The sequence below is a fragment of the Eschrichtius robustus genome, chromosome 7, assembly GCF_028021215.1.
Source record: "Eschrichtius robustus isolate mEscRob2 chromosome 7, mEscRob2.pri, whole genome shotgun sequence".
NCBI classification, from domain to species: Eukaryota; Metazoa; Chordata; class Mammalia; order Artiodactyla; family Eschrichtiidae; genus Eschrichtius; species Eschrichtius robustus.
In genome coordinates, this window is record NC_090830.1 from 14344835 (window position 1) to 14364631 (window position 19797).

The 19797-nt window shown below is 46.9% G+C and overlaps 1 protein-coding gene across 1 annotated transcript in view; it reads left to right on the top strand.

Annotated features, from left to right (window-relative positions):
- The first annotated feature begins 2560 nt into the window (after positions 1-2560).
- The window catches only part of PGBD5 (piggyBac transposable element derived 5), an 86477-nt gene continuing 69240 nt past the window's right edge, over positions 2561-19797 (top strand). Inside the window, exon 1 of the mRNA XM_068548852.1 lies at positions 2561-2891. Coding sequence (XP_068404953.1) covers positions 2561-2891 — 331 coding nt within the window. The remainder of the gene's footprint in view (positions 2892-19797) is intronic.

Genomic DNA, 19797 nt, shown 5'->3' on the forward strand with positions numbered 1-19797 from the left:
TGTAATTATCCTCACAAATATGTTACTTATAAAAGTTAATGATGTAGAATCATCATGGTAGCATCAAGTAGGAAGTTGCCAGGCAGATGGGAAAGTTTTTTTGCCTTTTGTTTTCCAATTGTTTTCTTCCTTCCCTCTCTTCCCTCCACAATGAGAAGCAGCCACTGTCTTTAAAGGTTGGAATATTTTTACTTTTCTAGGTTTTTACTTTACTGGGTTAAACAAGGTAACATGCTAAACATTGATTCTAAACAGGAATAGTCATCTAATTTTTATTTGACAAGCTTTGGGGTAACAATTTGATTTTCCAGTCTTTTGTGACCAAATAATCCTCTTCCCATCGTTACATGCTGTGTGAGCTACAAGCACTTTGAGCTCAGGAATGCACAAAGGCCCCGCATTTCCTTGGGATTAGTACCATACAAATGCAAATTAAGGACAGTGGAAGGCTGTGTCCATCCTTGTGACTCTCACTGCTCTGTTTTGTGCTTCCTAGGGGTAGCAAAGCAATCCATTGTTTTAAAAACACACACTTGCCTTAGCTGCTGACTCTTTCATTGGCTACCTGAAGAAGAGAAGGAGGAATTCTTTCCTACAGAATCCACCCCTCTGGATCCTATTCAATTATTTTTAATAGATAGCATGAAATCTTACAGGAGTCTTACACAATTTCTAATTGCAGGATTTGTACTCGAGGTATGGAGTCTTATTTTGCTCCTTGCATCTTCGGTCTATGCTTCACATGACCCTTTGTGGTAAGCCTGAGGACCTGTACATACCCTCTTCAAACTCTTTGGCTGGTTGGCACAGTATATAGATATGTTGGAAATCAGTTCTTTTCTGTGGCATAATTCTTCCAAGGGAGTTGAAATGCGTTACAAACACTTCTCATTTATCAGTCAATCCATATAGCAAGCCATGTTATGCGAATCTCTTCCTTCTTATACGTTGTCCTTCGGTGATTTTCATGAAGTTCTGCCTGTACAGTGGCTCTGGTTTGGGAGGAGGAAACATGGGGGCTGGGAAGAGAGGTCAGGAACAGAAATTGCCTGCCTGACAGAATTGACCTCAGTTGATGGCAGAATGGTCCCCACATCTTTATCCTTTATGCCTGCTTAGAAATAGCAACATGCCTTTCCATTTTGTGTAATTATTTAGCTAATACCCAGTAGGATTTGTAAGCCCTCACATTGCTGTAGATTTATTTTATTTCAGAGTGATAGTGACTTTATGACCCAATCAACATCAATGTGACTTATTGCACTACTTGTGGGAGGGAGAGGGGGCGCAAGAAGACAAGACAGACGGATCCTATCTACCACCATCAACAGGATGACCGCCACACACTCCTGTCCATGGAAGAGGGGCAGTTGGAACCTTTCTGTTCTATTTATCAGAGCCCTGAAGCCCGGGTGATCGTGCTGTATTTTAACAGACGAGTGTGTCAAATGTCTGAGGGAAGGAGATACTGAAAGAGCGGTGTTAAAGTAATCAATATTTTGGTGGTACTGAATATGTTGAATGTAAAAGATGTCAAACGTCAAAGACGATGACGAATGACTACCTAACTGCAGATGCCGCCACCCTCAAATTACAGGGGTAAGGAAGGGAGACTGACCCCAGAAATGGACCGGTGAGGCCGGCTCCTAATCGCAGCAAGGTTCCCGGAAGCCGGACAGCCCTTGTATTTATAGGAGCAAGCGGCGCAGGCCGCCGTGACCCACGGGCAGCGGCAGCGCAGAAGCAGCCGGGGAATTGTGACCCTCCGCCTACCTGGAGCGTTTCCGCAGCGCCTGATTCAGAACCACCGGGGCGGACAGCTCCCCGGCGCCGGGCGCAGGGCGCCGATTGCGGAAGGGAACGTGAGCGCGGAGGGTCCGCGCACCGTCAGCGGGCTCGGGCGGCGGAAGAGCACACTGCGTCCCCCTCACACCCACTTGGTTCCTCCCTTTCCCCCGAGGGTCAGCAAGGGGCCTGCGGTGGCCGTCCCGGCGCCGCGTCCGGACAGGCGAGAGGACCGGCCGGAGCCGCCACCGCCCCCTGCCCGCCCCCCAGGCCCCTCGCGTCGCCCGCTCGCCTCGCGTCGCCCCGCCCCGGTGGGGGCGGACGGGGGCGTTCCCGGCGCAGGCCCCGCCCAGCCCCTCCCTCCCGGCCCGGGTCTGGCTCCCCATTGGCCGGCAGGCTGGAGGCGCGAGGAGGCGGGGCCCGCCTCTGGCGGCTCGCGCCCGGGAAGGTCGGCCGGGGAGCGCGGGTAGCCGCCGCGGGGAGGGCGCACGGCGACGCGGCGGGCGCCGAGGAGACGCATCGGCGACGCCTGGCCCGGGCCGCAACCCCTGCCTCCCGCCGCGGCCCGCAGCCCGCGGCGCCCGAGCTCCGAGGCGCTTCCCCGGGCGCTGGGCCCGAGGCGGCCAAGACGGCGGGCCGGCCGGGCGCGGGGCGGCGGGCGCTGTGCTGCGGGCTGCGCTGGTGGGGGACGGCGGGCCGCGGCGCGGGCCCGGGGCCCGGCGCGTGCGGCTGGGAGGCGCTGTGGGGGGCCGGCGCGCGGGCGGCGGCCGGGGCCATGGCCGAGGGCGGCGGGGGCGCGCGGAGGAGGGCGCCGGCGCTGCTCGAGGCGGCCCGCGCGCGCTACGAGAGCCTGCACATCTCGGACGACGTGTTCGGCGAGTCGGGCCCGGACAGCAGCGGGAACCCCTTCTACAGCACGTCGGCCGCCTCGCGCTCCTCCTCGGCCGGCTCCTCGGACGACGAAGCCGAGCGCCCCGGCCCCGCGCGGGGCCCCGGCGCCCCCGCCGCCGCCGCCGCCGCGCAGGAGTCGGAGGAGGACGAGGCTGGCGCGGGCTGGAGCGCCACGCTGCGGGACCGCCCGGCCCCGCACTTCGAGGGCACCGGCGGTAAGGCGCGGCCCGGGGGCGGGGGCGCGAGAATTACCGACGCTCGGCGGGTCGGCTTGCGGGTGGCAGCTGTGCGTTTCGGGAAACACACGAGGCTGCGGCAGCGTGCCGGGGCTCCGCCGAGTTGCTCGTGGGGACAGGATGAGGCGAGGCCGCGGCAGCACGGGGGAGTGTACCCTCACGTGCTGGGAGTGTCCCCGCGTCCCGCACCAGAAGACACTCGCACCTGGGGGGGGGGTGGTCAGAGTTCGGCTCTCCTAGTTGAGGGGATCCTGAAAACCTGGCGTGTCTTGGGGCGGGGGAGTCATTTTGCGTTGCTGGCCCCAGAGCAAGCCTGACCCGGGCGCCAGGGGTGGGGCAGGTAGCGGTTGGAGCGAGGCCCTGGGAGGGCTGAGAGAGGCCACCCATGGCGTCTTCACTGGGCTTTAGTTTTCTCCAGTTAATCTGAGAAACTTTCCGTGTCCGTGCCGTTGAGGATCTCTTGGGAAAAACAGGGAAGAGTGAAAGGACCAGTTAGTTGGGCAGCATTAAGGCGTATGCTTTTGCACCGGAAGGCACTTTCACGTGTGTCCTGCTTACTGTTACGGTCGTAGACCAGCCCCTGATACCTGGAGAAGGGCTGGCAGCTCTGGCTGCTTGAGGTCCTCTCTGCTGCCTCCTTTCTTGGGAGGTGGTTGTAAAATATCTCCACTTTCCCCGCGGAAGCTCAGCAGCCTCTGCCCTCTCCCGGAGGTGGAGGCCAGCCATTTGCCCTTGTTCTCTGATGCTTTTGTTCCTTGCTCTGCGCCGCCTTCCGTGGCAGCCCCTGGTTTCTGCACTCTGTTTTCATGGGTGGAATGGCGCGCAGCCGGTGATGCTGACGACCAGGGAGTGGCCGCAGTGGGCATGATGCTGGGCGAGATGCGGCCTTCCCTGTGGCTCTCCCCGATTATTGTTCGACCGGTCGGGAACACAGCCCATAGGAGGACAGGACCAAGGGACCCCTGGCTGGTGCCTGGACTCGGGTCAGGACATCAGGCTGCAGCCCGCTGGCAGGGCTGGCTGGGCTCTCAGCAGGGAGTGGTCTGCACGCCTCCAGCAGTCAGGCTGCAGTGTGGATACGCTAAGCTACAGCTGGGCTTCCAGAGTCCAGGTTAGCTGTGCAGTGTTGGAGGTGGGTACATTTAAAAGCAGGTTCGTATTTGGGCTTTGATTAAGAGTGTGGGAGTTTTCAGTCACATCCCTCTGTATAATCCTTTTACCACCCCCCCCCCATATTTTCCAAAACGTCATAAAGTTTTCCAGCCCCAGACAGCTGTTTTTCATATCGGCTCTTAAGAATCTGTACCTACCCAGAGCCCTGGTTCGGCAGGCTTTATGCAGTGAGTGTCTGTGATCCAGTTTTTGATCTTGGAACACTTGTGATGCGTGTCTGCTTCGGAGGATGCGGCGTTTCCCCTGTCTCAGGGGAGAACAGGGAAATTGTGTTGGGTTCAGCCTGGTTATGAGTAAGATTCATGAGTATGCCGGTTTGAGAAGGCTGAACACACTGAAATTTCAAAGCAATATTATGTTTCTTAGTAACCTATAAATGGGAGAAGTTCTGCAGCCGAGCAGTTTAGCCACTGCAGCACTTAAACGGTCACGAAGAGCAATATCATGTGTCAGTTGGCGTTAGGTTCAAATTCTGCTTCCTTCACGTGTCCACTGACTTCACACCTGGACCTGAGACTCGCAGTCAAGCGCTATAACCAAAGACCTTAGTGGTTATTTGATGGTATATTTATACCTAGTTTTGCTTTCCTATTTTGTGTAGGAGCACAGCCTTAATTAAGCACTTTCTTCTTCCTTGCAGCACCTTCTCCCTGAGGGAATTTGGGGTAGTGGTGGAGGGATGAGACTGATGGTTTATTAAGTAAGAATTCAGGTCCCCTGAAACAATGGAATAGGGTTTACGGGGGCTGAAAATAGGTGCAGAAATACGCTGCCGGTGAGAGAAAATCCTTGTGCCTTACTGGTGCGGAGAGAAAGAAGTGTGTTAAGAGGCTGGAGAGCTGCATCCTGGCCGCCCTGAGAGCAGAGAAGGGTCGGCCTGCAAAGTTTACCAAGTCCAGCAGCTCAGACGCTCCAGCCAGAGTGTGCTCCCCACTTTTACGGAACGCAGCCTGCACCTCCCTCCATCTTTGTTTCCCAGTTTGTTGATGGATCTCACTGGGCTGGTACGGTGGGAAGGAGACCAAGCCAGAGGGTGGCATTTTGATCTGTAATCAGCCCTCATCAAAGAAAACCCCTAATGGAAATTGCTGTTGCTGCTAGAATCAGATGAGGAAAGCAAAGGATTCTAGACTCATGGAACAGGCTTCCTGCCTGCCTCCTGCTGTGAAAAACCACGTAGGCGTATGTATGGAAATAGGCGTGTATGCATGTGACTGTCTTAGGTGAAAATGCGTTATCGCTTGTGCTGAGCCTGGTTTCTTCTATCGGAAAGAGGTTATGACCGCTGTCTGGGAGCCCTCTTGATGACCTGGAACCCTTTTCAGAGAGTCCCTGGGTAGGAGAGAGACACTGGGCACCACTGTGCCTTTGATCTGCATTCAGAGCCGCCTTTGGCCCGGCGGTGGGAGGGAGAGTACACGGTAGGGAGACATTTGATGCCCCGGAGGAGGGGAGGGAGGAGGAAGCATTTCTGTGGTTAAGGTTGTCTTCTCAGCCTCTTCCTTCTGTTTTTTTCAGTGTATTTAGCTCCTTGGATCAGGCTCTCCAGAAGTACACTTATGGGTGGGGGGGTCCTCTCTCTCACACCCCCTTCCCTTCTCTCTCCTCCCGCTGGGTCCCCTTGGGATGATTTAAATACAAAGACCCTGTGTGGGTCACTTTAACCCCTGGTGGTTGGAGGGTCGGCCTGGGAACAGAAAGTGGGGGAGCTCAGGGCCCAGGACTGTCTTCTAACCAGACTCGCAGAGTATCCCCCGAAAATAGCCCCCTCAAGCTGTCAGCCTCGTCTGCCCACCGTGCAAATAACCAGCACAGCATGCAAGCTCACTCTTTGGAAACAGCATGAAATTCAGCTGCCTTGGGAGCTCCTGCCCTTTCTGAGCAGTCTTGTGATTCGTTCTTTCTGAGGAGGCAAAGGAACAGGCAGATTCACAGATGCTCGGGGGCTTCTTTTGTTTGGCTTTGTGGGTCCTTTGTCGTGGCAGGCTGGGATCTGAGCTATCTGCTCTTTCCATGAGAGCTTGGACTTCACAGGAGTTGTCTTCCCACGTCCCATGTCAGCCACCCTGTGTCATCATGCAGTGGGGAGGTGTGACCTTGAGAAGCTGGGGAGGAACATATGGCATTGATAATTAACACTGTGAAATGTTTTATCTTTAGAGTTTGTTGTTGGTTTATTTGGTTTAGAGTCTTTTTGACTAACAAGGAAGAAGAGAAGCATCTTTCTCTTAAAACCAGAATTAAACCGAGACCTTCTACTGTAATGGGATTTGTCAGCTAAGATACTGGGCCCCTCTGGTGTCAGGTAAGCAGCTGCTCCCACCTTTAGCTCTGTGGCTCCGGGGGGAACTCAGATCATGGTGAGCTATGAGATAAATCGCGTGCAGTGCTACCTAGTACTCAAGCGCATGCGGGGCCACGCAGAATTCAGAGAAGGGAACTTCCTGGGAGAGGTGTTTTGTTCTTTTCCTAGGAGTCTTTTCCTGTGATGGGGAAACTTGAGCTCATGATAAGGAAAATAACCCACAGTTTGCATCTGTAACTTGCTTTTTCAGGCATTATCGCACTGAATCGTCACAGGTACTCTGTGTGGGAGAAATTTTCTTCTCCACTTTACAGAGAAAGACAGATGGGGCTTTTCTGCCAGAGCCTGGGGGTAATGAGATTACCTTGGTTAAGTGATCACCACCGTCTAACTGCTCAGACCTGATAATTCAGGAAAGGTAGTGGGTTGGGGTTTTTTGTTTGTTTGTTTGTTTGTTTTTCACCTAGAATTTTTTCCAGTCAAAAATATTTATATTGGTTTTCATGTTTATAGGTGGATTTGCTGTTCCCTTTTCTGGAAACATATATAGTCCTGTGAGGCTTAATGCAGGTATGGATTTGTGTATTTCAGTGGGATTTCAGTCCCACAGTCGGGGACTGAAACAGAAGACCTAGGATTTTATCTAGCTTCTGATTTAATCCCCGCTCCCCTGAGCCATGGTAATGGGAGGTCAGAGCTCCTCTGCGGGGGGCAGGGCTTTGAATACACCAGCACCCTGGGAGTTTAGTGTGGTGTAGTACTCAGTTTTACAGTCTAACACTCACCTTTATTTTTAAGAGCTGTCAGTGTATACTTTTTTCTTATTAACAAGTAATATATGTTCATTTTAGGAAAAAAACCAAAAAGAAAAATGATAAAATTTAAAGAAATCCCATAATCTCCCGTTACTCAGAGATAATCACAGTTAATACATTGAGTGTACCCTTCATAAATCTTAGGTTACATATTATCAGGTGACCTATTTAGTTCTAATTAATATATTGTAAACATTTTCCATTTAAATTTTAGAGTGTCGTTTTAATGAATCAGTTCCCTTTGGGTGGGCATTGGGTTCATTGCCCCCTCTCCCTATTTCCGTATATTTATTTATATTTATTATGCTGTGATAAATATTCTTGAACTTTAAGTTTGTGTGCTCATCTTTAATATATTCCTTAGCATAAAATGATCAAAACAGAATTGAATAAGGATTTTGTACATTTTAACATTTTTGATCTCTCTTGTGAAATAGCCTTCTGGAAATGCAGCTACTTACACACCCCGGCCAGCAGTGTACCAGAAAGTCCATTAGAAAGTCTGGCTTCTAAGGCAGCAAACCAATGTGTGATTCCTGCTGGTAGTGTGGCCCTGAGAGAGTGTTCCCTGTCATAAAGCTTACTGAGGTGTGACACACACAGCACACGAGTCACCGTGCGCAGCACAACCCTGCAGCTCCCCAGGTCAGGGTAGAGTCCGTCCAGCCCCTTCCCAGTCAGTACCTCCCTGCCCCCAGGGGTAACCATTGTTCTGATTTCCATCACCATCAATTAATTTCGCCTGTCATTTTGGTCTGGTTCTTTAGTTCATCAGGATATATCTGAGTCTTATTTTTACAGTCTTTATTTCGCCGTGTAGCGTTCCATTGTATAAATACTACAGTTTGTTATCCATTATCCTATCAGTGGACTTTTGGACTGTTTTCAGGCGTTTATGAATAAAGCTGCTACCAATATTCTTGTGCTTGTTTTTGATGGACATATACGTAATTTCCCTGGGGCATGTATACCTAGGAGTAGGGTCTCTGGGTCATAGAATAGATGCGTTGTTGCAGCCTTGGCGCTGTGGACACCATGGGCCGGGGGATCCTTTGTTGCAGAGGCTGCCCTGTGCGTTGAAGGGTGCTCAGCGGCACCCCTGGCCTCTGCCCACTGAAGGCCAGCAGCGCGCCTTCCTCTCGTCGTGACAAACAAACTCCTCTCCAGGTGCTGCCAGGTGTCCCTTGGGGAGCAGAGTCATCTGCAGTGGAGAACCACTGCTGTCGTAGATACTGCCAAATGGTTTTCCAGTTTATACATGCACCAGTGGTGTATGAGATGCGCCACGTATTCATTCAGCAAGTGTATTGAGCCCTGCTGGGATAAAACGATAAGTAAGGCATGTCTCCTGGGGTCCAGTAGGAGAGACAGAGTGAAGAAAAAGAGGTAAGGGTCTGTGATCACAGTAAACCTGTATTTAGATGGGATTCCAGAGGTGCCTCACCTGATCCAGCTGGGTCGCACCTAATCCTCCGGCGGAGGTGGCCCCGAAGCTGCATCTTGAGGAATAAAAATGAATCAGGTGAAAAGGAAGCAAAAAGGCCTCTCAAACAAGGGAGCAACTTAGCCGAAGGCTGGAGTGGAAGGTGGAAAGAAGGTATGCCATCTTTGCCTCTGGGCAGCCCCACTCTCCCTTGAGCTCAGCATCCTTACTTTTGAGGCCTTAGTGAAAATGGCTTGAAATTTGATGTTTGTCATTGTTACCATTGCAAGAAACTGTAGCTGGAATCTGAACTTGAAGTCCAGGCATGGGTACGGATTTACCTAGCAAATGCTGGATCCCCCAGTGAGGGGAGTTTGGCAGGTTTGGCGAGAAATAAGTGCTTAGAGAGGGTGGAATCCATGGAGAGGCACTGGGGTTTTTTCTTTAAGGAAGGAAGAGGGGATATGAATGACAACCAGAGTCAATGTGGTAAAACCTTTATTGGCCAAGGAATGTATAGTATCAATATTAACTTAGGGTGAGGGGGAGAATGTCATGCTACAAGAACAGTAGGATACCTAAAATATCCTGTAATGTAAAGGGACGCTCTGCCTGGATTGGCACATGGTGTAAAGAACTTTCTTCCCCGTGTTTGTGAATTCCAGGAAGAATTACTACAGAAGTATGACTAGACTCTGGCCATACTTTTTTTGATTTATTAAATGCATACTAAATATTAGGTGTGTATTGAATAAATCAGTTTATTAAAACAATTAGAACCACAAATTCTTTCTCTTCTTATATCATTGCCATTGCTTCCACCTTTAAGCAGGACAACATCACTCATTGGTCAGGGCACTGGAATCTTCATCTGCTGGGATTCCCAGATTCCAGTTTTGTTGATGCTCCGCCCCCTGCTTCTATCTCTCTTCCCATTGGCTGTGGAAGAAGAGTGATCTTTACAAACCGGGGCTCATCCACTCACTTCTCTGCTTAAAACCTTTCAGCGGCTTCAACTTCAAGCCAAAGGGAATTCCCAAGTCCTTCGCAGGGCCTGCTAGCCTTCCCGTCCCACGTTCCTTTGGGTACCTGTCCTACAGCACTCTCTCGCCACATGCTCTGTCCATCTCAGAGCCTTTGTGCCTGCCAGACCTTCACCTGGAATGTTCTTCCCGATACTCGAATAGCAGCCCTTGCTTGTTGGTCTGGTCTTGGTTCAAATGTCACTGCCTCCAGGAACCTAAAATCACCGTCTTCCCTCTGGTCCCTTTTAGCACCCATATAAGCTAACTCCTTCCCAGGGCTGAGACCTTGGATGTCTTGGTCATGGTTAGAACATGGTAATTCCTCAAGTTCTGTTGGATGAATGAAAGAACAAAAGACTAGATGGAAGCGGAAGTAGATTTTTTAAATGGGGGTGGGAATTGGTGTCGGTGAATAAATGTTTACAAGGACCTGTGCGTTTTTAACGTCTAAATTGTGGATGAGGAATGAGTTCCTTCCCAGGAAGGCACTGAAATAAGTCTGGGATGTGTTTAACAGGGATTTCCATCCTGGATGGAAGACTGAACTCGTTGGCCTCTGGGGAACACTCCAGCCCTGGGCTTCTACAACCTGCCCACTTTCTAATAGCTAGAGACCTCCAAGACAGGACTATGTTAGGAATTTGTGGGGAAGCCAGCTCCATACCCCTTAATTGTTTCACAAACGCCTGTATATCACTTACTGTGTGCCAGATAGCGTCCTGAGCACTTTCTAACCTATGTAATCCTCATAACAACCCTGTGAGGTCAGGACTATTATTTTTCCTGTTTTTAACATGAGGAAACTGAGTCACAGAGAGGTTAAGTGACATAGAGTGGACTGGTCCCTTTGATTAGGGTATAAGTAAGCATCGTACTTAAGCATGAATGTGGACCATGGTATTTGCTGGTCAGATCAACTAATTAAAAATAAGTCCCTTGCAGGGGGCTCTGAGTTGAAGACCAGTGTCATTCTCCGAATCTGTCTCACCCATTGACTCTCATCCCAGGCTTTGGCTGCACTTAATTTCCCAGGCCCCCCTCACCCCCTCCCCGTGCAGCGAGAAGGGCCGCTGCCTGGGTCCTGGGCAATGGAAGATGAGGCAAAGTGTGGACCCCATGCTCAGGCCTGGCCAGGAGGGAGGCTCCTCTGGGCCACACGTCAGAGATGCTGGGGCCACCAGATGAGACGACCTTGTGTCTGAATCACCATTTGGAGCACAGCCACCCATGGATCAGTCATATCTGTCATGGACTAAATTTATGAAGAAATGAACTTCCCTCTTGTTTGCTCCCTCATACGTTTGGCAGGGGCATGGGGTGGAGGGCTGGTTTTACAGCAGCCAGCAGAGTCCTATTTGCGCAGATGTTGAAGAAGAGAGATGGATGGGGGAAAGCGAATTCAAATCAGTAGGGCTCTTGCTGATCATCTGTACAAGGATTCACGAGGGGAAACTGAGAAAAAAAGCCTAGAGAAAAAAAATGAATTATTTGCATTCTCTCAGTGAAGTTCCCACTGTAACTTTGGAACAGATGAGATGATGCAGGTAAGCAATGTGCACGGGGTATTCTAGACGCAGTTATTAATTGCACATTGATGTTTTGAAGTGGTAGAGGGTTTGAAAGGGGCTTAGTGGTCGGTTTCTGGTGGGGAGCGAGCATGCCCAGGGTAGAGGGCCTGGGCTCTGCTGAGTGCTCGCCCTGCGGTCTTGGGCAGGGGACCCAGTGGAGCTCAGCACTGAGAATCAGTAAAGACATGCAGGAAAGCACAGAGCTGGTGCTTCATTCCAGGTAGCTGATTCTCATTCCTTTAACTACTTTTTTCCTATGTGGCCAAAATGGACATGATGGATATTGTGCTACTTAGAAGGTTTTAAAAACTTTTTAGCAAGCAGGAACCTCAGGACAAAACCAGGGGGCTCTCTTTGAAGCCGGAGTGAGAGGCCCCAGAACCCACCCAGCTGGCCTCTGCACCCTCTGGGAGCCCTCAGTCGTGTGGCACCCTGTGAGGTGCTTCAGGATCCCTCTCCCATCTGTCGAGGGCCTTCAGCTGGTGGAACCCAGGCTGGATGGGGAGAGAGACTCCACGGGCAGATGATAGACATCGGTGAGAAGCAGTTAGTGTCCTTGCCTCTGCTGGGCCCCATCCTCTTTCACATGATGGAGAGGAAACCAGTAGGTGAATGTAATATTGTCGTTTCAGAGCCACCGAATAGCTTCCATGGCAAAGGCGATAAAAAATTTAATTACTTTAGAAGAACCAGAGAGGGAGGAGACCTGTTTTCTCAAGTTTGGAAAACAGAGTTACAAAGAGAATATAAGGGATCGGGATAAAGGATAATTTTCTGGGAAGAAAAAAAAAAATAGAAACAAGTGGAATCATTTAGAGAGTGGTTAATGAAGGGCTTGCTTATGTGAGCTCCTTCTACATTTGGGGAAGCGGAGAATCATTTGTATCTTAAATAAGCTTCCCTGGGACCCCCGCTGTGTCAGCGGGCTGTGCTGAGTATAGATTCCGAGGTTCCGTGAGTGAGTAGAGCTTCACTTCAGAATTCACATTTGAAAAAATCTACCCCTTCTTCCTCATCTGCTTGTAATGATGCTTGCTTTCCTTGGGCCCCAGCGTTTGAGGTAAATAAAAATGTTCCATTTGGCTTGCTCTTAACACTATTGTATTTCAGCAAAATTCCCAATCAGGCTTCCTTGGCTAGCTGAGAAACTGGACCACAATTATTTCACCTGAGGGGACATGCATTCAGAATTCCAGTGGAATCTGGAAAATTACCTAATTGGAAATCGGCGATAAGTCCAGTGAGAAGGCTTTTAAGATTGAAAGAGGTGAATTTTAGGTAAATATCAGCAAGTGTAAATTCACACTGTGTATCACACATTTATAGACTCATTGTCTTCAAGAAGTTTGGCAGAGAAGAAATAGAAAGATTTTGAAAAGAGGACGGTAAGTTCAGGGAGACGGCAGATTCCATCGGGGAAGTTGGAGTGGCTGGCTGCCAGGGTGCAGCCCAGACTCCTGAGGGCGGCGTGTGAGATGCTTTGTTGGGCTGGAGGGGGACCTGTCCCAGCTCAGCATCCAAAGCGCCGCCTCCTGCAGGGCGGCTCCAGGCACCCAACGAGATCCTGTCTGGTCTGACGGAGGAGGCACTCAGTGAAGTACCCTCCCCACTGTCTTGCTGGGCTCCTAAGAGCAATTCCCAGTGTCCCTGCTGCCAAAGGACCAGCCAAAGCCATGTGCCCCCTGGGGTGTGCCAACATTCTTTCACCCCAGCAGGTTATTGGCAGCAGGGCTGGAAGATGTGTAAGTACAGTTGCCTGGAAAACTAAAGTTAAATGGCCCCCCAAAAGAAAAGCTCTTGAGTTCAGACTTCATCCCTTCTTTTGAGTACACTTCATTCATGTGGCCTGTGATGGGCCAGGCACTATGTCAGCAGCTGGGGCTTGAGAAATGGATAAGGAAAGCATGGTGCCCAGCCCTGAAGACAGGAAGTGCTCAAATACTTGTGACCCATATGGTAGATGCTGTCATAAGAAGGGCATCCTGGTGCTGTGGGAGCCGCCAGGACCAGCACTTCTGTAGACCCGTAAATGTGACCGGGACACGGCCCCAAGGGAAGCCAGGGATGGTTTGCTCAGATCCCTGCTCCTCACCGGCTCCAGAGTGTCTCCCCGGGATGGGATCAGGAGCTGGGCAAGCGGGATTGCTCTGGATAGAAGGATCACAGGTGTGCCTAAGTTCTGACCTGCAGCCGATTCCTGTTTCCACTGAGTCCAGCTAAAGGTGATACTGACAACAGAGTATCTTACCCTAAACTTGTTACTGGGAATAAAAAAGAGTCAGTGATGGTTGTGGAGTTAAAAAGAAAAGGAATACTTCTTTTCTTGGTAGTTTTCATACTGTGCAGTCTTTTAAAAATTATACACATGAACTATCTAATTTCATTTACATGCATTAATATCATACATGGTTTTTAACTGCAATCCTGTTTTACCCTTTTTTGTTAGAATTCTCTTCACTGCCTGCCTCCGTGTAATCCATGTTGACAACTTGTTGCTCATACGCAAACATATTTGTGCATATACATCATGTGTAGGAGTTTTTGGGGTCATTGTTTAACAAATACAGGCTCACTTTATATACCTTTGTATTATGCTCTTCTCATTCCAGAATACTTCATCAATAACTTCCTTCCGTTCCTAGCTTACTTTATTTTTATAAGGAATGGCTGCCAAACTTTTATCAAATGCCTTTATTTTTATCAAAATGCATTTATTGCTGTGGTCCTATTTTTTATTCACATTTAATTTATGGACGAAGTAGATTTCACTGATTTCCTGGTATTGAGATTCCCGTACTTTCCCGGAATATATCCAAGTTGGTCTCTTTGATAGATGGCTGAATTCCGTTGTTTGCTGGTATTAGTTTAGTGTTTCTGTAGCTAATCCATCCTAAGCCAGATTTGTTCATTGTTTCCCCCCCCCCCCTTCATCTCTCTCAGGTCTGAGTATTAAAATAATGCTCAGCTTCATAAAATGAATTGGCTTGTTATTGTTTAATTGCCTGTTGCCATTCAGCGGTGGAATTATGCGTTAGATATAGCTCAGCTGTGAACCTGTCTGGTCCCGGTACTTCTGAATTTTCCACGTCTTGAATCATTTTGGTGATTTACGTTTTCTTAGGAAATCATCTGTTTCTTCTAGGTTTTCAAATTTGTTAATGTAAAATGCCATGCAGTTTTGCAAAACGCTTCTTTCTGATTTGCTTTTGTAATCTGCACTTGCTTTTATGTGTCTGTTCTCAGCCCTGGTCTTCTGTGTTTGTGCATCCTCTCTCTCCCCTATCCCCTCCTCTCCTTCCCCTCCTTCCTTCACTTTCTCCACTTTTCCTCTCCCCCCATCACCCACCTTCTCTCTCTTACCCTCAATTGGGCACGTGAGGTTTTTCTGTATTATGGGTCTTTTCAAAGAATCAACTTTGAGGGACTTCCTGGCGGTCCAGTGGATAGCACTCCGAGCTTCCACTGCCGGGGGCCCAGGTTCGAGCCCTGGTCGGGGAACTAAGATCCTGCCAGCTGCGTGGTGCGGCCCTCCCCCCACCGAAAAAAATTAGCTTTCAGTTTATTTGTCCCTGTTATATTTTTTTTAACTTAAAAATTTATCTTTGTTGTAACTTCTTTCTTTTGATTTATTGAGCTGTCCTTTTCTAATTGGTTTAGATGAGTACATGTTTTTTTATTTTAAAAAAGCTTTAGTATTGAAGGCATCTGACACTAAAATATCCTTAGAGTATAACTTCTGGTGTATTCTGTAAGTTTTGGTATCCTTGCCATTGCTTTCAAGATTTTTTTCCATTCCTCCTTTTGATTTCTTCTTTGATCTAAGAGTATATTTCTTAATTTCTAAGTAGTTAAGATTTTTTGTTACCTGATTATTTAATTCTCATTTTATTGGATTGTGATGAAAGAGCTGTCCTTTAAATCTTTAATATGAAAGGTTTGTAAAGGTTTTCTTTGTTGCCAGATATCGAGTTAATCTTTACAAACGTGGCATACATAGGTAAGAAAAAATGTGTGTTTTTTATTTGAGGGAAGTAAGGGTGTCTGTCTGTTTCTCTATCCTCTCTGTTTTTCTTCTTTCTGTCTAGTAGATATTCCCATTTGAAGAGCTAAGTTTTTACCATATGCTTGCATTTTTAGGAGTCTTTAGATGCCGTGTTGTTTGGTGCATGCATACTTACACCTTTTATGTCTTCCCACCAAACTGTGCCTTTAATAATGTCCCTCTTCATCTTGCTTAGTACCTTTAACTTTAAATGCAGCTTGTTTGCTGTTAATTTGCCTTTCCTGCTTTCTCCTCCCTTGCATTTGCCAGGTATCTCCTTGCCTGGTGCATTCTTTCCAACCCCTTTTTGCCCCTGTTTGTGTTTCACGGACAGCATATAGATGGATATATATTTTTGACACAACATGATAGACTCTTTAGTTGGAGAAATCAGTCTGTACACACTTATTTTTTTTCCATTTTATTTAGTTTAAAAAAAAATTTTTTTTTATGTGGACCATTTTTAAAGTCTTTATTGAATTTCTTACAATATCGCTTCTGTTCTTTATGTTTCGGTTTTTTGGCCACAAGGCATGTGGGATCTTAGCTCCCTGACCAGGGATCAAACCTGCACCCCCTGCATTGGAAGGCAAAATCTTAACCACTGGACCGCCAGGGAAGTCCCTGTACACACTTAAAATGATAACAAACAAGCATGATTTTATTCCTTCCATATTATTTAATTCACTTTTTTATTTCTTACTCTTTTCCCTGTTTCTGGTGTTTTGATCAAGTTGTTTATTCTTTTTTTATGCAATAAATATGGGAGTTCTTTCCATTTTGGGGGTAAGAGCTTTATTGAGATATAATTCACATGTCATACAATTTACCCATTTTATGTGTACAACTTAGTGGCTCTTAATGTATTCCCAATTGTGTAGTGTAAGCAGTCAGGTTTAGAACATTTTCATCATCCCCAAAAGAAACCTTTAGCCATCACCCCGAGCCTTAGGCAACGGCTAATTTACTTTCTGTCTCTATAGATTTGCCTGTTCTGGAAATTTCATATAAATGAAATCATACAGTATGTGGTGATTTGTGACTGGTTTCTTTCCATTAGCATAATGTTTCCAAGGTTCATCCATGTTGTTGCATGTGTCAAAATTTCATTCCTTTTAAATGCTGAATAATATTCCATTGAACTGATGTATATACCACATTTTGTTTACGCATCAGTTGATGAACATTTGGATTGTTTTCACTTTTTTGCTACTATGAATAAAGCCAAAACCTGCATGTACAAGTTTTAATGTGGGCATAGTTTTCATTTTTCTTGAGTATGTAGCTAGGAATGGAATTGCTGGCTTGTATGGTAACTCTCTGTTTAACTTTCTGAGGAACTGATAAAATGTTTTACAGAGTGGGTGGGCCGCCAGCAGTGTATGTGGGTTTCAATTTCTCCACATCTTCATCAGGACTTTTGTTTTTTTTTAGATTTTTTTTTTTAATGTGGACCATTTTTAAAGTCTTTATTGAATTTGTTACAATATTGCTTCTGTTTTATGTTTTGGTTTTTTGGCCGTGAGGCATGTGGGATCTTAGCTCCCCAACCAGGGATCAGACCCACACACCCTGCATTGGAAGGCGAAGTCTCAACCACTGGACCTCCAGGGAAGTCCCGTTTTTTTGGTTTTTTTGGTAGTAGCCATGCTAATGAGTGGGAGGTGGTATCTCATTGTGGTTTTGATTTGCATTTCCTTAATGATTAGTGATGTTGAGCATCTTTTCATGTGCTTGTTGGCCGTTCATATATTTGTATGTTGTAGAAATGTTTGTTCACGTTTTTTGCCCATTTTGTCCAAATGGCTAAACATTTGCCTAAGGCAGGACTGAAGCCAACTGTAGAATGAACTTCTAGGATAAAGATACAGTCTGAAGTTTTGTTCTTTTAAAAAAGCATTTATATATATATATATTTTTTTTTTAAGGATTATTTATTTATTTATTTTTGACTGTGTTGGGTCTTCGTTTCTGTGCGAGGGCTCTCTCTAGTTGCGGCAAGCGGGGGCCGCTCTTCATCGCGGTGCGCGGGCCTCTCACTATCGCGGCCTCTCTTGTTGCGGAGCACAGGCTCCAGACGCGCAGGCTCAGTAGTTGTGGCTCACGGGCCCAGTTGCTCCGCGGCATGTGGGATCCTCCCAGAGCAGGGCTCGAACCCGTGTCCCCTGCATAGGCAGATTCTCAACCACTGCGCCACCAGGGAAGCCCAAAAGTATTTATATTTTATTAAACATTTTAGGTGTCAAAATTCAAGAGGTTGACAGTATAGTACAGGAATAGTGATTTCTCATGCTGTCGGTGGCTTTCCTGTACCTGTAGTCGCAGCACTGCGCACTTGTGAACACTTGTGTTCAAGGTGGTCGTGTCTGCCAACACAGGGACTTGTGCCAGCGACGGTGCACCTTCCTCCCTCACAGTAGCTCTTGAAGGTAGAGACTTACCTTCTTTTCATCTCCTAGACTTGAGGACTTGGTCAGTCTGTGGGCTGATGCAATGTCAGTGGCAAAATCCCACGAACTAAACCTTGGTTGACTGCTTACAGGTATTCTTTGAGTATTTCTTAGGAGTAAGCTTCAGATGTTGCCTCACTTGTAATTTTTATTTCTAATATTTCCGACTGCAATTGCTATGTCCTGCAGTCCCTTGAGGAAAAACTAGGAACGTGGCAGTGGAACAGTGTGTTTTTCTTCCACGATAACAAAATCATTTCTGAATTTCTGTCTGCACCTCAGATTTTGGTACACGAGCATGGATATGTGCATGGATTTTGGCGTCTTCCCGAGGAGGCGATTCGTATCACATAAAGAACACTTACGCTCTTGTGACACGTCAGCCTGGTGACCCAGGATTCTGCAGGCCAGCCAGAAAGGCAGGACCGGGGGTAACTCCCTCATCACTGTAGGCTTTCGGCATTCAGAGGCCTCTGGATGTGTTTGCAACCTTCACACGTGTGCTGTGCAAGATGCAGAAGGAGCACATTAATTCAGGGGAACAAATCTTCAGCATCACATTTTCCAGGAGGAACTCCATAACTAGGATTCATAGCTTGGGTGATTCAACAGTTCTTCATCTTCTAACTACTGGAAATGGTAGTTATTACCCACATGGTAATCATTTCAACAGACACTTTGAGTGTAGCATTAGTTTCCATAGGCTTAAAACTACAAGACATTGTCTCCTTAAAGGGCACTCTTGTAAGGTTATTTTAAAACTTGACTAATGGAAACAAAATTATTCTGTAACACTTTCTTTTCTTCATACTCTATTATTTTTAATAGATTGAAAGTGATTTATTTTGGATGTTGTCATAAATGATTGTGGAATTTTTTTCTGTTCCTGAATTTTTAAGCTGGCAGAGTTGACTTTCGGATTTTAATTCATCTTCACTAGGTGAAGAATTCACAAATAGGACTTTTTCTTGAAATACTCATAGCCTGAATGAAATTGAATGAATGAAGTTGAATGATTATAAAATTACATTAAATTCTCAAGGGCTGTTTGCTTTAGTCTTATGAAAGCTAATGCATGAAATAATTCTACAAAGATTATAATTTTGATATAATCTAAACTATTTTTCTGCCTTCTGTCATCACTTAAATTTTATGACTCAGTTCTAAAGGATAGATATTTTTTCTAAAGTTATCTGGACTACGTACGTGTAACGTATGTGTTGTATTAACTATCATTCTGTTTCTTGATTTAAGTATTTGGAAGCTCTTAGTCTTACTACTTTTTTTTTTTATAAAATTGTCAGCTATTCCAATCTTTAATTACTGCAACATTTTACTCATACTAGTAAATATACATTTGTACTTTAACTTATAGAATTCCACCATAGAAAGCTCATAAGTTTATATTTTCAGCCTGAGTTATATCTAGAATGCTTAATTGTAGTCAAAGTGAATACTCAGATATTAATAACAAATCTGAATTGCATGTCCTGTGCATTGTGCCTGAGATGGCTCTACTGCTTAGGCGTGATGAGAATCTACATGACTAAATGATGTTGATCACCCATTACTTCAGGGGTGTCAGAAATGACATTGACGCAGGCATCAGCCTTCAGCCTTGCCAAGGCCAAGACCGTGGGCTCATTAGTCATCAGTTTTCTCTCCTCTTTGCTCCATGGAGTCTTGGTTCTATTCCATTTGTTGTTAGAGCTTTTCTTTCCTTGTTTTTCCTCTGCTGTGGTGCCTGGTGCCTAGTAGTATATACTCTGAATTCTTGTCTTCAAAGACCTTTTCTTTTATCTTGATAGCTGAGGAGCTTTTATCTTGATGCCTAGGGAGCCATTTTCAAGTCCCGTGGTTCCCAGACATTATCTCACCACCCGGGCTGCTCTGACATCGTCCACAGCCCGTCCGTGTCCATCTCCATGTTCTGTTTCCTTTTCAGGTGCGAGTTCATTCTGCCTGAAGAACGGTCTTTTTTTTTTTTTTTTTTTTCTTTATCCTTAGTTTCAGAAACTTAACTGGCACGTGGCTCTTGTCTTATCCCTTATGTCCAGCGCTGGGTGCCCTGTACTGCCTGTCCT